At 34.6% G+C, this 19,518-nt stretch overlaps 1 protein-coding gene across 1 annotated transcript in view; it reads left to right on the plus strand.

Annotated features, from left to right (window-relative positions):
* TDRD15 (tudor domain containing 15) overlaps window positions 1–18,668 on the plus strand; it is a 72,290-nt gene extending 53,622 nt beyond the window's left edge. The window contains exons 2-4 of the mRNA XM_012803736.2: window positions 2,384–2,468; window positions 8,580–14,832; window positions 18,610–18,668. Of these exons, the coding sequence (XP_012659190.2) occupies window positions 8,583–14,832; window positions 18,610–18,668 (6,309 nt within the window). The 5' untranslated portion in view covers window positions 2,384–2,468; window positions 8,580–8,582. The remainder of the gene's footprint in view (window positions 1–2,383; window positions 2,469–8,579; window positions 14,833–18,609) is intronic.
* Window positions 18,669–19,518: the final 850 nt, after the last annotated feature.

The following is a 19,518-nucleotide window of genomic DNA, read 5'->3' on the forward strand; positions in this document are numbered from 1 at the left end:
GTGGGGTTTTTTTATGTACTCTGGAGATGACCCCAATAGGATTTCTTGATAGTGGGATGTAAGAATGGAGTTACGTATTACTGAAGATATTTGGCCTGAGAAAATCTTTCATTTGGTAGATTAAATTGCTTTTTAACTTCATTTATACTAGCTTCATTTTTTGCCTGTGATTAAAATTTTTTTAATGTTTTAATTTTTTATGACCTGAGTTTTTTTCTCTTGAAGCCTTCCTTAATAAGATTATAAAAGTCTCATACTTTCTTTGGATTCATTTTAGGTAGTTTAAAAATTAGTTAATCTATGGGGGCACCTGTAGCTCAGTGCCCCATGTAGCAGGGGTGGTAGGTTCAAACCTAGCCTGAGCCTGCTAAATAAAATAAATAAATAATAATAGTTAATCTAGCTAGTATTTATTTTTGCTTTCACTAAAGCAGAGTTATTCAATCTCAGCACTACTGACATTGTGGGTTAGATACTTTTTCTGTGTGAGGGGCTTTTCTTCAAATTATAGACTATATTGCAGTACCTCTGGCTTCTACCCACTAGGTATCAGGGGCATCCATGTCCTGTCCCCAGTGTCACAACCAAGTATATTTCCAGACACTGTCAAGTGTTTCCTCAAGGAAGACTTGCTCCTGGTTGTAAACTACTTCAGTAAAAAATGTTAAATGGAAGCCCTGGTTTTGAAATACACATGTTAAAAAATACTGTACACTATTTTTTATTATATCAGTGCCATTAAAGACCTCAATTTAGAAACTACTCTGAATATATGGAGAGGATGGGAGAAAGAAAACCAAAGCACAGATGCTTCAACTTGAGTGACAGTTTCATGGAACATGGTGACCTTGCACAGGACTTGGCAGTTATCTTAAATTTAAAAAACAGAATTAAAAAGTCAATTCTGTCACAGAAGGGTGCTTTGCTTATTTGTTTTATTTTGTTTAAAATAACAAAACCCTCCTCCAAGTCATTGTTTAAATGCTCCTTTAAATGTTCCTTTAAATGTTCCATTACATCCACAGGATGATGTGGAAGTAACGTACATAGAGAACTAGACAGATCATCAAAAGAACTAATCTGAAACACAAAACTTTCTGATCTTCAAATTTGTGGTCTGAAAAATGAAAATTTTATTGTGAAGATCAGCTAAACTATACTGAAATCCTTAAACCAATGTAGAGCATTTTAAGGAATTATTAATATAAGGAGCTACAATTTTACCTGCTTTAAATTTTTTTGATAAAATATTTAAAATTAAAAATTTTTATCATAGTTCTAGGCCTGTATGCTTCAATAATTTTAGCCACTAGTCAGTCACATATGGCTACTGAACACCTGAAATGGGGTTAGTTAAAATACATACCATAGTTTGAACACTTACTAATTAAAAAACAAGTCAAATGTCAGTAATTTTATATTGGTTACATGTTGAAATAAGTTTTTGGATCTGTGATGCTGGATACATTGATTTGGATTATACAAAATAATTTCGTTTGTCTTTTTTAAATTTGTTCACACAGAATTTAAAAATTGTATGTGTGTGTGCAAATATATTTCTAGTGGAGCCCATTGGTCTAGACTTACTAGATGTTAATTCACAAAAGACAACTTCTAGTGGTGATGTCTATATGTTTTCTATGGAATAGAGGAATTCTAGTATGGAAGGATTTTCTGTATCAGTTTTAATTGTTTGAAGATTCCCTAGAGCAGGGGTTCTCAACCTTTCTAATGCTGTGACCCTTTAATATAGTTACTTCTAGCAACGAAAATAATTTTACGGTTGGGGGGTCATCACAACATGAGGAACTGTATTAAAGGGTCTGGCATTAGGAAGATTGAGAACCACTGCTCTACAGGAATTATGATGCTATCAATATATTTAAGTTTAATTAAGGAGTTTATGAACTTTGGATTTCAATTTATTTTGAAAAAATATAGTTTTAAAAAAATTCAAAAACTACATAGTAAATTTAAAAGCAGAGAAAGAGTACTAATTAGTGCCATCATATTAACTCTTCAATTTTTTAAAATTGTGGCTCTCTGTTTTCATTTAAGTCTGTTAGATCATGTATAATTGCAGAAATATGTATACTGCTACATAGATCTGAGCCTGAGTCTCTTGATACTGTGCTATGAAACGCACTAATAATGTACATACGATGAAGCTGGTAGCTTGTGTTTATTAGAATGAATTGTTTTCAGTTACTGACTTTATAATTAGTATATTTATAAACTTACAAAATTATTAGAACACTAATGAATCAATTTAAGAGATATTTTCTATTTACTTTTTACAACTAATGTTAGTTTCAGAAGGATTGCTGCTGCTGCTGCAAAAAAATTGAAAAACCCTAATTTCATTCAACCTCTCGTTTTACAGATTTAGAATCTGATTATAAGGAAAAAGTTTCCTAAATTTTACACAATAAATTTGAATCCTGATATCCAAACTGTATGTACACGGGGTAAGTATTTTCTGTTATAAAGTCATATTCTGAGGAATATAGTATTGAGTAGGGGTTAAATTTAGAACATTTTGATTTAAATTATCACTTTAAAATAATATAGTTCATTATATGAAATAGTTGGTTTCGTTTGAAATTCCATGTATTTATATTTTCCTGAGTTCCCTATGAATTGTCAGTGTCTGGTCTTTGGATGCACAGTCCGTGATGCTGAGAGCTTTCTTCATGATCCTATGGAGTAAACCTTGGAGAAGCAGGCGAAAGAGGCTGTTTGACAGCCACAAAATAGGTTATCCTGTCTCCCTGATTAAGTACAGTGAGGCTCTTCGGTGAGTGTTACGTAGGACCTAATTTTTTTTTTTTTTTTATGTGCCAAGTTCTTAGAGGCTCACACATACCTCTTCAGACCTTTTTGTAACATAGGCTTCTGTCTTGCTCTTTCAGAATTTCTAATTCTCCTGCAGGAACCATTAGCCATTGCATGTCAGTAGGTATAGATTCTTTTTTTGTTGTTTTTAACTTTGGTGATATTTTATTTTATTTATTTTATTTTTTTGGCTGGAGCTGGGTTTGAACCTGCCACCTCCGGCATATGGGGCCAGTGCCTTACCCTTTTGAGCCACAGGCGCTGCCCCAGTAGGTATAGATTCTTAACTCATGAAATTTCTTCAGCAAGGTAGACCTAATGGTAGATCTGTCTACTATGAAGATTTCCTTTTATTTCTCAGTCAGGGTTTCCCTTCTGTTGGGGTAGCAAAGCCTCAGCAATCTATTTCTGGATATTAGTGGCATTAAATGAGAGCCGTGTGTAAACGAGGCTTGATTATTTTACCAGCTGTGATGTAGAGCTGCCCATGAGTCCATTTGTATTATTAGAGGGTGGGACGGTGGTGTGGAGCTAGGCTTTTGGTAGTAACCTGTTCATATACTTTCTTGTGCATTTGGGCTTTTTTATTTTATTTTTTTTGCTTATACATACTGTATATACTGCTTTCATTCATGTAATTTTTCTGGGTACATCTACGTATGCCCTCGCCCCCCCCAAAATGGCATGGTTCCTGAAAGATGTATATATTTTTCCTTTCCCATTTTTCTTATATGAATGCTCAATCGTGAGCCTTTAGTTGAATGCCAGAAAGGAAGTTCTTGGTATAATGCAATATATAGGATCTGTTCTTAAGAGTACCTGTGTTCTCTTCACGTAAGGAATTACAGGGCTGTAAAACAAAGTCTAGGAATGGAGTGAAGGCTTGTGACTTTAACTAATGAAAACTTAACACCTTTTGTGTGTTGAAGGCATTTGGATTATTCAAATGAAAGTCTTTATTAGTGTTACTGAGCCATCAGTAGGCTCATTACACTGGCTTTTGACAAAAGAAAAGCTTTTTTATTGTAAGTTGACTGGCAAAGAGACAGGAGGAGGAAATGTTCAAATCTGTCTCCTGGAGCTGGGAGCTATGTGCTGGGTGCTGGTGCAGGTTTTATAAGTGGTTATGAAGTGTGATCTGATAGGATCTTGCAATGAAGTAATATCGAGAGATGTACTCTGACTGGATTACTATGGGATGAGTCCAGTGCTTGATCTAAGGATCTTGAATCATATCATGTGGTATCTGCTTCTTAACTTGGTCTCTGTTCTTTGATCTGAGTACTGAGGTTGTACCCATAGTTACATGCTTAGTTCATCTGGGCATACTCAGGTTGAAACCAGGGGTCTATGGCAACTGAAGAACAACTCCCCATTTTATTACACAAAGTTGAACCAGATTGGGTTCTTTTGGTTATAGCATTACCCATTGATATTATTTTTATAGATGCCAGAGTCTAATAAGGATAGCCCAGAATCTCTATAGTTCAGATTACACTCGTTACCATACCAAATAAATTCCACCAAAAAAAAAAAGGAAAGTTTTTTTTTCCTAGATGTCCCTAAATTTTATCTCCTTGTATGGTATTCTAGTGTCTTGTTTCAGTGTGTCGACTTGGATCTTAAATCTAGAAAGGGCCTCTGTTATTGTATTTCTGTCAACATTTATATTTGATAAGATTGCATATTCTGATTTTATATGCTCCTCTTTAATGTTTTTATCCTTTTCCTCTGAGCTTTGGGATGTTATGTGAAATTTTTCTTCTATTAATTTTGGGTTCTGCTTATTCATTGTAGCTCTAAAGTTCATTCTAATCTCAGTTACATCTTCATAACTACTTAGGCACATAAAAGTGTATTCTTTTTTGACTTTTGTGAGAATGGGAGTCATACATTTGGAAAACCATTTGTTTCTGGGGGGAACATTTTGTCAATTTCTTTTTCTTTTTTTGAGACAGAGTCTTACTATGTCACCCTCAGTAGAGTGCTGTGACGTCACAGCTCACAGTAACTTCAAACTCTTGGGTGTAAGTGATTCTCTTGCCTCAGCCTCTCAAGTAGTTGGCACTACAGGTGCCTGCCACACTGCCCAGCATTTTTTTTTTTTTTGTAGTTGTCATTGTTGTTTAGCAGGCCCCAGACAGGGTTTGAACCTGCCAGCCTCAGTGTACGTGGCCAGTACCCTACCCACTGAGCTATGGGTGCCACCTGTGAGTGAGTTTCTTTTAAGTGACTTTCTTCATTTTTCTTTTTGGTCTTGTTCTTTTTTCTTTTTTTTTATCCTCATGGAAAGAAATTGGTGTTCCTCCTTTAGTCAAGGAAGAGTTCAGCTATGTTGTGTCACAGTAAATGTTGGCTCTTGCCTGAATTTGGAGAATATAGTTCTTGAATATTTGCCTTACCATTTTAAGAATCAAAAAAATCTGGAGAGTTGTTATGGTAGAGCACTTTGCCTCTCTGCTGAAGATTTCTTCCCCTGTCCCCCTTTTGTGTCCAGCCAAGCTAATGACAGGGCTGGAAAGTCTTTAATCTGCTTCAGTGCCTCTCTATGCTTTGTTTCCCTCAGTGGTGTCCCAGCTTCAGCCTCAATTGAAGGCATTCTGAGGTCGCATAATGATGCTAACAGTGTCCAAATATTACTAATTGATAGAGTGGGGAAGGCAAACTGTGTTGTCTTTTGGTTCATTGTCTGTCTTTCTTCTAGGACCCACCCAGAGTGATATGGGTTGTTGGGAATAGTCTGCAGGGGGAAGATAGTTTTCTCACAAGATGAGAAAGTGCTCCCTAGTGGGCCAAATTTGGCTCCTTCCATTATGTCACCTCTGTCCAGCAATGAGTAGAAGTTTACTAAAATTTATGTAAAATGAAGGTTGCTTCTGTTTCCCAGTGATGATATATATTCTCCTGATTTTTAAAAATGTTTCCTTGGTTTTTTTTTTCTTACTTTCCCCCCCTTTCACTTCCTCTTCCTCCCCAGCTTTCTTTGGTTTTCTTCTAGAATTTTTATAGTTCAGGTCTTACATTTAGTGAGAGGAAGAGATCTAATAGTTTCATTCTTCTGCATATGGCCATCTATTTTCCCCAGCACCATTTATTGAATAGAGTGGCCCTTTTCTGGTTTGTTTTTGTCTGTCTGGTTATAAGTATGTGGCTTTATTTCTAGATTCTCTGTTCTGTTTCATTGATGTGTGTCTGTTTTTATATTAGTACTTTGCTGTTTTGGTTATTGTAGCCTTATAGTATAATTTGAGTTCCAGTAATATGATACTTCTAGCTTTGTTGTTTTTCCTTAGGATGGCTTTGGTATTTGGACTCTTTCTCAGTTTCATATGAATTTTAATATTTTTTGTTTAATTCTATGAAAAATGACCTTGGTTTTTTGATAGAAATTGCATTGAATCTGTAAGATTGCCGTGGACAGTATGGTCATTTTAACCTAGTCTTCCAATCCATGAGCCTGGATTGTTTTTCTATTTGTGTCACCTGTGACTTTTTTTAAAATCAGTGTTTTGTAGTTTTTCTTATAGAGATCTTTCACTCCTTTGTTAAATATATTCATAGGTACTTTCTTTTTTTGCAGGTATTATAAATGGGATTGAGTTTTTGATTTGGTTCACAGGTTGGTCATTGCTGGTCTATGGAAATACTACTGATTTTTTTTCCAGTTAGTTTTGTATCCTGAGACTTACTGAATTCATTTATCAAATTTAAGAGCCTTATAGAAAACCTTAAAGACTCTTCTAAAACAATGTACAAGATTACATATATAATACGATACATATTAATTGATAATAAGATATGATAAGAGTATATCATCAGGCTTGGCTCTCATAGCTCAGTGGTTAGGGCTCCAGCCACATACACCTGGGCTGGCAGGTTCGAATCCAGCCTGGACCAGCTAAACAACAATGCCAACTACAACAAAAGAAATAGCTGGGCATTGTGGTGAGTGCCTATAGTCCCAGCTACGTGGGAGGTGAGGCAAGAGAATCACGTAAGCCCCAGAGTTTGAGGTTACTGTGAGCTGTGACGCCACGGCATTCTACTCAGGGTGACATAGTGAGACTGTCTGTGGCTCAAAGGAGTAGGGCGACTTGTGGCGGTTCAAACCCAGCCCCGGCCAAAAACTGTAAAACAAAACATAATAAAACAATTATATCATTAGCAAACAGATATAATTTGACTTTCTCTTTTCCAATTTAGATGCCCTTTATTTCTTTCTCTTGCCTAATTGCTCTGGCTAGGACTTCTAGTACTATGTTGAAAAAGAGTAGCAAAAATGGGCATCCTTGTCTTTTTCCAGTTCTTGGGGGGATGGTTTCAACTTTCCCCATTCACTATGATGGGAGAAAAGTTGTGTGTGGGATGTCATATACAGTTTATCATTTTAAGTTATGCTGTTTCTATGCCTAATTTCTTGAAGGTTTTTATCATGAAGGGATGATGAATTTTATCATATACTTTTTCTGCATCTATGAAATGATCATATAGCTTTTGTTTTAATTTCTGCTTATGAAGTGAATCACATTTATCAATTGGAGTGTGTTGAGCCATCCTTGAATCGTTGGAATAAACTCATGTGATCATGGTATGTTCTCTTTTTGATATGCTCTTAGATTCAGTTTGCTCATGTTTTGCAGAGAACTTTTATACTGTATTCATTAGGGATATTAGTCTGTTTCCTTTTTATGTTCTGTTCTTTCATGGCTTTGGTATAAGGGTGATAATGGCTTTATAGAACAAGTTAGTAAGGATTCCTTGCTCCTTAACCCTTTGGCACAGTTTCAGTAGGATTGGTACCAGTTCTAATTTGTGTATGGTAGCATTCAGCTGTGAATCTATGTGGTCCCTGGATTTTTTTCTGTTGGAAGATTTACTACTGATTCAGCCTTACTACTCATCATTGGTTTTTTCAGGATTGCTGTTTCTTCCTGATTCAAGCTTAGGAGGTTTTATGTTTCTAGGGATTTATGTATTTCTTCTAGGTTTTCTGGTTTATGAGTGTAGACATGTTCACAGTATTGTCAGATGACCTTTGTATTTCCATGGTATCACTGGTAATGTTGCCTTCTTTTTTCTGGCTGTGTTTATTTGACTTTTATCTCTTGGTCAATAACATAGATGTCTGCCAGCTTTATCTTTTCAAAGAACCAACTTTTCATTAATCCTTTGTGTGTATATGTGCATGTATATATGTGTGTGTATATACATGTCTCTATTTTGTTTAGCTCTGATCTTTGTTTTTTCTTCTAGCTTTGCATTTTTTCTAATTCTTCTAGTTCCTTGAAGAATGAGCTTAGGTTGTTAATTTGCGATTTGGGGAGGGGATTGGCATTTAATACATAAAATTCCCCTTCCTCCACACAGTGTCTATTGTCAACTCTCTCTTATATTCCAGTGTTCTTTTCCAGACAATCTAATTGATATATGGCTATCTACTTGATATTTTGATTCCTTTCTGAGAAAGAGGCATTCCCTAGCTGTGTGTAGTTCACCATTTTGAACCCTGCTACTACTTGGTTATTTTAATGGAAACTTTAAAAGTATTGAAAGTAGTAAACAGTTTTATTTTACAAACATTGTGTTTAGTGTATATAATTTTTACAAACATGTTTACTTTGATAAAATAGAGGCATAGAATTATTTTTAGTGTATGTTTACATACCAACTTAGTGTAAAGCTAATTGCATTTAATTTTGAAAGCTATCTTTCCAGAAGGTAATTAGTACTCATTTCCTTTTTAGAAAATGGATTCTACGCCTGTCTTACCAACATTTTTAGATGTGGATTTGACAATATTACATATTGAATGTCTTCCCAAGGATATCCTGGTGAAATTTCAAGGCAGAAATAATAGTGAATGTGAGTTTGACTATCACATTTTGCAGAGGGAAATACAACATATTCCAAAAGTGAAAAATAATGTGGACATTGATGAATTTTGTTTGGTTGAAGAAAGAGTATCTGGAGAATGGCAAAGAGGAAGAGTTGTGGAAAAGAAAAATGAACTCTATACAGTTCTTCTTATAGATCGCGGAGAGGAACTAAGGGTTGATAGTACGCAAGTTGCTTCAGCATGTGGCAATTTATTTGAGCTACCACCACGGGTAGTATTTGGTATTTTTGCCAACATACTACCAATTGGGGAAAAATGGTCTCCTAAGGCTTTGAATTATTTTAAGTCATTAGTAGGAATACATGTGAAAGGTTATGTACAAGCTATTTTGCCTCTGCAAGTGATTCTTCTTGAAGTACCAAAAGTTATATCCCAGGCTCTTGAGTTACAATTAGGAAGATTTATTGATGGAGATTCATTTCATCTTATTGTGGAAATGTTAAAAGAATTCCCTCAACAAATGCCAGATTTATTACAACATAAAAGACCTGAATTGTCATTAAGGAATAATGATACTTCACTTGATATTCAACATGTTCTGGATAATTTGCAGCCATCTTTGTCAGTAGGAAGTACTGAAAGTATAAAGGTATCATCTGCCCTGAGCCCAAGTAAATTTTATTGTCAATTAATTAAATGGATTCCAGAGCTAGAAAACTTGACAGTATGTATGACTTTGCATTATGATATTATCAGTCAAGAAACTAGTCCCACGTGTGATAATTTTGGACTACTTTGTGTTGCCAAAAGGATAAATGGACAGTGGCATAGAGGAATTCTTCAGCAGCTCTTGCCCAATAATCAAGTGAAAATTTGGTTTATGGATTATGGAAGTAGTGAGGCTATACCCTCAATTCATGTAAAGAAACTTAAACAAGATTTTATTTTAGTACCATTATTTTCATTTCCATGTTCTCTTACACATTTGCACAGTCCAGATAAAGATGCAAGAAAGTATCAGCTGAGTGTATTTAAACAAGCCTTGTTAGGACAAACAGTATATGCACACATTGATGAGTTCAATAAGGATGAGCATTTGTATTATGTGACATTACAAAGTCAAGAGTCTACAATTAATCCTAAGTGTCTACTGAAGACTGTAGGCACACAAATACTTTGTCCAGTGTCTGATTCAAAACTCACCAATATCTCTAGTAGGACTGGTGCTTCTGATGCGAACACCTGTGCAGTTGAGAGTTTTATTGGAAATATTGAATGGTCAGTAGACTCGCTAAATAAAAATAACATTTTCAAAGTAGGATTTCCTATTAAAACTGTAGAAATGGAGACAGAGGCTGCCTATGTAGCTTTTGTAGTTTATGTATTAAACCCATCAAATTTCTGGGTACGCACTAATGACCATCAGAATGAATTTCAAGATCTAATGACAAATATAAACAAATTTTATGATTTGTGTGAAAATGATGAAATGATCCTAAGAAAACCTGAACCTGGATTATTTTGTTGTGCTAGATATAGCAAGGACGGACGTTTTTATAGAGCTGTCATTACTGAAATTAATGGCCATAAGATTAACGTTTATTTTTTGGATTATGGAAATACTGATTCCATACCATTTTTTGACGTAAAAATTTTGCTTCCAGAATTTTGTGAATTGCCTGCCTTAGCCATGTGCTGTTCACTTGCACATGCATTTCCTGTTGAAGATTTATGGGTGAAGGCTGCAATTGATTATTTTAAAAAAATAGTTTTGAACAAAGCAATTTTGCTTCAAGTTATAGCAAAAAGAGATGACAAGTACATTGTAAATATTCAAAGTATTGAGGCCTCAGAAAATATTGATGTTGTCTCTCTTATGTTACAAGCTGGCTATGCAGAATATTGGGAAGTAGAACCAGAATGTTTTAAGAACTCTGTAAATGGATATTCAGTGTTAAATTTAAAATCTAAAAACAAAGTTAATATTAAAAATGTCATCTCTGCCCTTCTTGAAGGACCTAAATCTAAAAAGTACCATTCAAATAAGGAAGAGGAAAATAACTTGTCTTTGTCAAAATCCTCAGCTGTTAATTTATTAGATTTAACAAATCCTTTTACATCTGTGGGGACTGCTTCATCATCATCTTATAAAGAATATATCTTTAAACCGGGAACAGTTCTTGAAGTTAAATGTTCTTATTATTGTGGCCCACGTGACTTTTCATGCCAGCTCCAATGTAAGTTAGAAGACCTAAAATTGCTGATGGAACAAATTCAGATTTACTATAGCATTAATTCTGATCCTTATCATATTGGCCAGATTGCTTGTGTTGCTAAGTATTCCAAAGATGGGAAGTGGTATAGAGCTGCTGTTCTGACTCATGTATCAAAAAAAGAAGTCGACATAGTATTTGTTGACTATGGTTACCAGGAAAGAGTTTTAATTAAAGATCTTTGTGGTATTAACCCACATTTTCTTTCTTTAGAAGGCCAAGCCTTCAGATGTTGTCTTGACCATTTAGTTGAACCCACTAGTTGTAAATTATTGAACTGGACAAGAGAAGCATCTAGAGACTTTGGGAAATTTCTCTCTTCATCTAGAGGGCTATTGACTTGTATTATCCATGCCTTAGTTCTTATAGATCCTAACTGTTTATGTAATTTGGTGGATTTACAATCTTCATTTACCAGTGCAAAAGAATTTCTTATTAATTGTGGCTCTGCTCAGTATACCACATTATCAAAGCCACTTCCATCTTCAGTTAGTCTTTATAGTTACTATTATTCTTCATTTAATATAAACATTGGAAGTGAGGAGGAAGTATATATCTCTCACATATATAGCCCCAAAAAGTTTTATTGCCAGCTTGGTAGAAATAATAAAGACCTAGAGATGATAGAAAAAAAAATCACAGAGATTATTAATCTCAAAAGTTGCCCAAAATACGATTCTAAAAAAATGAGATTGTGCATATCTAAGTACATGGAGGATGGCCTCTCATATAGAGGTTTGGCAATGCCAATAGGTTCATCATCTGACTTTCTGGTCTATTTTGTGGACTTTGGAAATAAGCAATTAGTAGAAGAAAACATGTTGTGGGCCATTTCTGATCAGTGTCCAGAGTTGCTGTTTACTCCTATGCAAGCAGTTAAATGCTTTTTGTCAGATATTAGAGATGTAGATATTCCAGCAGAAATCAATAACTGGTTTGAAGACAGTTTTTTGGGAAAACCATTAAAGGCAGTAATATTGTCCAGGGAGGCAGATGGTCAGCTAGGTATGGAGCTGTATGATGGAAATCAACATATAAATCAGAAAATTAAAATGTTACTTCATGCTTACAGAAACAAACATTGTGACCAAGCACACTGTTTAGAAGAGAACCATAAAATAAATGAGAGTAAGAGACTCACCGCTTCTTTGAAAGGCAAACTGGAAAACGACTATCACAATAATATGGTAAACAAAACCAGTCTCGTAACATATTCTGAAAGCAAAATAGATCAATTAATGCATCCCCAAAGTATATATACCAGTCTTTTGAAACCATCATTTTGTTATAAAATTGAACCTGTGTCAAAAAACAAAGTGAAGAAGTCTTTGAATGATGGACTTAAAAGTGTAAAAATTGTCCCTCGATATGCACATATTCTTGATGAAACTGGTGTGGGCCAAAAAACAGTAAAAGTTGTATCACAATCGTTTATCAGAGAGTTAAATCAAGCAGCCTCACAAAGCCTTCATAGACCACAAATCAAAGACCTTCCTCAACCCAAAATTTTCTTGAATACCAAAATTAAAGGGTATGTCTCGAATATTAGCAATCCAGCAAGTTTCCATATTCAGCTGGCTGAGAATGAAAATGTAATCGTCAGACTTGCAGATGCCTTAAATGAAAGAAGAGGAAATAGAGTGAAAGAGAGAAAATCAGTTAAACTTCTGGTTGGGGACCTTGTGGTCGCAGAATACTCTGGCGACAGTGCCATTTACAGAGCAGTTATTAAGAAAATTTTGCCAGAAAATTCTTTTGAAGTGGAATTTATCGACTATGGTAACACTGCAATCGTAAACGCATCAAAAATGTATGAACTTAACAGGGAATTTGTAAGCATACCTCAGCTAGGAATCCATTCTTTTCTTAGTGGGGTAAAATGGAATGAGCCTGATGAAATATGGGACAGCAAAATGGTTGATTATTTTGCTTCGAGAGTAAGTAATAAAACAGTTTCTTGTGAATTTTTGAAAAAGCATGAGCAGAAATGGGAAGTAAATATAATTTGTGATGAAAAATATGTCATTAATGAACTACTAAAATGGACAGCATGTTCAAAACCAGAGAAGATAGCATTGCAAATACCTCAGATTGTCTCTCAAAAGGTTGGCCCTGGTGATAATAGTGAAATAAAGAAAGGAAGATCAAATGAATGTGAAGGGCCCGTGATCCTTCAACAGTCCTACCAACTGGTTAAAATTCCATGTGAAGAGTTAAAACCTGGACAGCTCGAAAAAGCTGAAATCCTTCATGTTTCACAAAATGGAAGATTTTATGTTAAGTTATCCAGAAACAAAAAAGTTTTATCAGATTTAACATTATTAATTGCCAAAGAAGAAAAAAACTCTTCTCTTTTATCAGTGGAAAATATTGAAAAAGGTTTAGAATGCTTGGCAAAGTCCAAAAAAACTTTAAAGTGGTATCGATCCAAAGTAGAAAGAAAGTACAGTGATCAGCGAGTGCTCGTTTTTTTGGTAGATCGTGGTAGATATGAAATCGTGCCTTTACGTAATACCAAGGAGCTTAGTAATGAGGCCAGAAATATTCCGAGACAAGCTGTGTCTTGTAAGTGGATTTGGCTTGAAAATTCTAGGAACATGTCATTTGAGTCCATTGTGTGTTCGTTCACTCATTTGGAAATAAACATCCTTTTTCTGAAGTATTTAGATTCTGTTTGGGAAGTAGAAATTTTGGTAGATAACCTGTTACTTTTGGAATATTTAAATTTGAATACGGTTCTTGTTAAAGAAAACAAACGTAGATCTTCAGGAATTGCTTTCAGTGTTGACTCTAAGAGTCCTGTGTCATCAGGCTTAATCCGATCATTTACTTGGGCGCAACTCCAGAGTGGTAGGCTTTATTCTGGTATTGCTACTGCTGTTTCTGATCCATCAGACTTCTGTGTTCAGTTAGAAGATTTCTTTGATACAATGAAATATCTCTTTATGTTGCTTTCTGATCTCCCAGAAACCTTACAGACCTTGCCTCAAGAACTCATAATTCCTGGGTCTGGTTGTTTGTTCAAATATGAATTGGAAGATGAATGGAATAGAGTGGAAATTTGTGATGTCTCCGATCAGTCTTTACTTCTTGTATTGATTGACTATGGATTTTCTTTTTATATACCTTATTCAGATATAATACATCTTAAAGTCGTTCCTGAGGAACTTTTGAATTTGCCGAGGCTAAGTTATCCATGTATCTTACATGGTATCCTACCTGCTGAAGGGAAATACTGGAGTGAGGAAGCAAAGAGCTTTTTTAAAGATTTCCTAAGTAAACCAGGTTTAGTTTTTCTGTTCAGGGAATATGATTTTGAAACAAAACTAAAAGTAGATGTCATTCATGAGCAAAACAATTTGGCAGATGTATTAGTTGCATCAGGTCTTGCAATATATTCTAAAGATTCAGCTAATTTTGTTGAAATTACTGCCACGGGACCTGTTAAAACCCAGTGTAAATTACAGAGTAAGCCTATTTGCCCATCATCAGATCAAAATTGCTACAAGAAAGAAAATATAAATTACACATGCACTGAGAAACAAAAGCCAAAAAAGCAGAAATTTATAAAGAGGAAAGATTTCTGTAAGAACCTCTTTAAAAAAATTCATATTAGTAAAAGATTACATTCTGGAAATTTAACACTGAGAAAGAAAGTTGCTGGTGGACAGCAGAGTCCCCAAGGAGTCATTACATTTGATGCCTGTGCAGCGGCTTCATTTTGGGAACTGCCTGATGATTTGAAGAATAACATCAATTGTGTTGAAAATATTTTTAAAAAACTACCCACTGATGGAAGACAGGAACATAATAATACAATGGACTTGAGGATAACAGTAAAAGAGTTGCATGTTACTGAAAAAATTGTATCAGAAGAACACTTTAAAGGTAAGTAGCTATTTTTAAAAAATAGATTCTTTTCTGCTGATTCTATTTTTGATTCTTTAAACATTTTTCATGTATTAAAATTATCCACATTGGAAATACTATATTGCAGGAAAACTTACTAGAAAATCTGCATAAATGGAGAAACTGGGAGTGATACTTGGATAATGAAATGATTCTTCCTTATCTCTATCATTGGATGGTAGAGTGCAGTGGAAGTAGATTCTAAGTACACATGCATGCAAACACGAATGACATTTTACAGGTCATTGCAAGGGTTTCATAAAACTCCTAGAGGTCTATAGATCGCAGGTTAATAAATACTGCTCTTAATTAGTGAGCCTCCTGGGCTCATTTTGAAGAATCCGTTTTCTGTTACGTATTGTTACATGACATATGCAATATACCTTTAGGTTTTTTTAAGTATGCTTCTAGGATATTTTTAAATCAGCTAGACTTAAAAGATAAATTAACTCTAGCATATTTTTTATTGAATATTTTGGACATCAAATTCTAAAAATATTGCTAAAATTTTGATATCTTACAATAGTGTATGATTTTGCTTGTGCACATGATTATATTCTGTATGGATTAGTTACTGAGGAGTTTGTAGCCTATAAAAAATGTTTTCTAATGAATGTTCTAATATTATAAATAAAACTTATAGTATTCCATATTCTGTATTCTACATATAACTAACCAAACAGCTCACACTGTTTGAGGTGTCTTGTTTTGATTGATGTAATGTTAGCTAGTGTATTATTTGAATTCTTATTTGAATATATTATGGTGAATTGATAAATGCTTTAAAATTGGCCCCCTTTTCCTTATAAGTTTTTCATCTTTCTTTTATGATAGCAGTGGTTATAACAGTGATGGAAACAGCTACTATATTTTGAATGCTTAACTAAAGTTCCAGGCACTGTGTTAATAGCTTTAGATGTATTACCTTATTAATGTTTATTACGACAACTCTGAGGTAGGCTGTTATTAAGGTTTAAGTGAGCCTAATAAGTAGTACCCTGATTCTTTGTCCGAATTCTAAACCACTTTTGAAGAAACCATCTCAGAAGGAGAAAGGCAGTTGGAAAGCAAATCGTCACACTTATATAAAATAAATCCCCAAACAATACTGACAAATGTAGCACATATTCCAGGACAATTGGCTTACCAGTACCAAATCAAGGAATGCTTACATTTACACTTATCCACATAAGGCACAGATAAAAGAACCTTCAAACAGGAGTGTATCCATGGAAAACATATGGCCAGAGGCAGTTCTCTCCAAAAAGAACATAGGGCAGCACCTGTGGCTCAAAGGAGTAGGGTGCTGGCCCCATATACCGGAGGTAGTGAGTTCAAACCCAGCCATGGTCAAAAGCTACAAAAAAAAAAAAGGGGGGGGGGAGAGGCTAATCTAATGTGGGCCTTTCCTCCTCCCAAGTGACTGATATGATTACTCCCCTCCTGGAAGCCCAACAGAGGGGTATGAAGAGATTAGGAGCAGTTTGCAAGGAGAGTTCCTGACTCAACTGCTTCTATTGGAAGGAAACATCTGGAATGAGAAATCTCCAAGGTCACCATTTTATTTATGAATCTCAGGGAAAACTAAATATCTTGATTATGAGTTTAAAGCTGGTAAAGAAGGAATTGAGTTACTAAACTCATCTCTCCTACTGCTTTTGTTATTTTATACTCCCTTTTGAAAACCCTTGGCCATCAAACCATACATTTTGGCTCTTGTGTACCTTTATCTTTTGTGCCTTTGTGTGCCTCCTACTTTGTTTTTTTACATCAAATTCTTTAAGAACCCACCTGGGCCCCTACTTTTATCTCCTGGCACTGGTAGCATGTAATGAATTACTAAGTGAGTTAAAGTGAAAGTAGCCATTGTAAAAGCGGTTAGAAAACCAAACAAATTATACTTAAAAATTAAAAATTTAAAAGTCTTATTTAAGGAAGAAATCATAACTTTGTGGCAAATACAAGCAACATTATTTCATGGATTAAGAATATATTTATATATTTGCTATAATCATAGCTTTAAAACAAAACAAAATAATAGAAAAAACGGATTTTATTGCCTTTACTATCAACTCATACCACCTCTGCTTCTCTTCTGTTATTGCCTGTAGGGATTCTTAGTCTAGGGCAAAGTGATTTCGTAGTTCCTCTTGGTTGAAGACATCAGTATTTTAAACTCTTGTCTGTTAAAGTATAGAAATGGGGCTTAAGTGCAGTGCTTCTCAGCCTTGGTTTTGCATTAGAATTACAGTGGAAGCTTTAAAAAACTGATATCTGGGTTCCTCTTTCTTTTTTTCTTGGTCTCTTGTCCACCCTCCAGCCTACAGGCTGGGTGCAGGTTATTGGAGGGCTGTTTTATTTTTTTGTGCTGTGGGATACCCAGAAAGATGCCCAGACCTTTTCTTTCATTTATCAACTATCACTGGTGTTTGTGTATTTGATGTGCCGCCCAAGGCAACTCTCCTTCCAATGTGTGGCAGAAAAGAAAACAGGTTGGACGCTCCTGCATAATGCATTTATTTTATCTTGCCCTCAGGTGTACTAATTATAGAAGTTGCTGCCCTTTATATTTAGAAAATTGACTTATTTTCCCCTAGTTTCAGCCTACTTACACACACACCAGTATTTAAATATTCAAAGTAATTGTTTTTGTTTGCAAACTATTTTCTGCAGAACAAAAATTGCTAGTCTTTTTTCAGGATGTTCTTTGTTTTTTTCATTGTTTTTTTTGTGCTTGTTCTTGCCGGGAAGTCTTTATATATATCATGATGAGAACTAGAGACTGAAACAACTGTTTTGTTTTTTTTTTTTTATTTGATTACTCTTTGGTAATGAAGCAGTCCTTGGTGGTAATATGTGCCTACCCTCCTACAGTTCTTTATTTAAATAGAAGACATCTTTGGAAGAAATCTGGAATGACAACTCAATTTCAGAGAAGAGTTCTTTTTTGACATTTTAAGTATGATGTAATATCTAGACACCCAGAGAGGTTTGGTTGACATATGAAGTGCCAGCCTGAAATCTGAAACAATACCTAATGTATAATACAGATTTATGCATCACTTGCATTGGGTGGTAATTAGAACTATGGGCATTGAGGCCAGACTCTGAGTTTGAAATTCTTTATCTCTTATTAATTGTAAAACTATGGATAACTTTTTATCACTTCTGTGCCTCAGTTTCTTTATATGTAAAATGGAGATCATAATACTAACTGCCTTATTGGATGGTTGTGAATAATAAGTTAAGACATGTAAAGCGTTTTCAGTAGTGCCTGGTATATAATATAAATGCTTACTGTTAGAAATCTTAATAATCCTAGTAAAGCTATGTTTATTTTGAAAGTAGTTTGACACAATAGTTAAAACAATTTCTGCTATGCAAGAAATTGAAATATTTAAAGTGAGATAATGGTCACATTCATGACGGAACTTCTATTCTGAAGATAGGATTTATGAGTAAGAGATGATTATAGGTCCAAAGAATAGAATGGGTTATGTATATTTTTTCCATTGTGAATATATATTGTTGAATTAAAATGTTTTTAGTTGACATATATTTATAGATGTAGTATGTGTCATAGTATGTTCTAATTATGTATTATTTGTGTCCAATTTTGTTCCTTCTTGTGAATTTTAAGAATTAAGTGAAAAAGAAATCTAATAGTAGAAATTTAAAAAGTCTCAAATATCTAGTGAGACTCATGCTTTAGAAAGTATATTAGAACATATTCATTTTTTTATTTCTGTTTTTCAGTAGAGGGAGATGAAAGCTCAGATTGCTTATATATCAGTGTGACAAGAAATGATACATAAGATTCTCAGTAATTACTACCTTGGTTTAGATGCTGCATCTAGAGTAAAATGGTAAGCATAGGACACCAACTTCCAATGTTAAAGCGTGGTAAGCTAATGTGGATGGTTTGAGGTATTTCTGCAGGAGACGGTGTTAGAATGCTGCACAAGTTTTCTGTGTTATAGAATGCGATCCTTTGATTTCAAAACGATTACTTATGAAATGTGGCTTGTCAACCTGGAGTATCTTGAAAATATTTTGACGAAGTCTTGTTTGTATGTGATTTCAGAAGCAATAGATGATCATTTTATCATTATCTTAAATTTTTCAGATGTCTTTCTGGACTAAAACCTTTGTTTCAGTTGCTACTTTGTAGTTATAATTGCAACTGTTGTTAGTATAGGTGGAATTTATGCAGTACAGCCACATCCCTGGAAAATAATAGGCACATGTAGGAATGACATTTAGGAAAAGGATATAGACAAGACGTCAGACTTAACCCCCTCTTTCTCTGTGGTTGGCTCATAACATGATCTTTTTCTGTCTTTCATTTTATTTTACAGCTACTATCTGGGGAAGGGAAAAATCAATATTTTGTCATTGTATTTAGTATTGAATTGAAATTTATTTTCTAAGTAAACATTAATCCAGCAAGGTCACAGTATTGTTTTGGTACAAAGATAGAAGGACAAACTCATCTAAATGCACTCATTAGCATAGCCCAGATAATTCTGAATTTAAAGGATAATTGGGAAAACTTAGAAAATTCAGTTGTATCAATATCTGTACGTCTATATTGTCTTTTTTGATTGGGAAATAATTTCTAGAAATACTGTTGTTTATGAAAATATGTGAGTTTGAATTTAGGTA

Source organism: Otolemur garnettii, unplaced genomic scaffold (genome assembly GCF_000181295.1).
Source record: "Otolemur garnettii isolate 467f Iridium unplaced genomic scaffold, OtoGar3 scaffold00022, whole genome shotgun sequence".
NCBI lineage: Eukaryota > Metazoa > Chordata > Mammalia > Primates > Galagidae > Otolemur > Otolemur garnettii.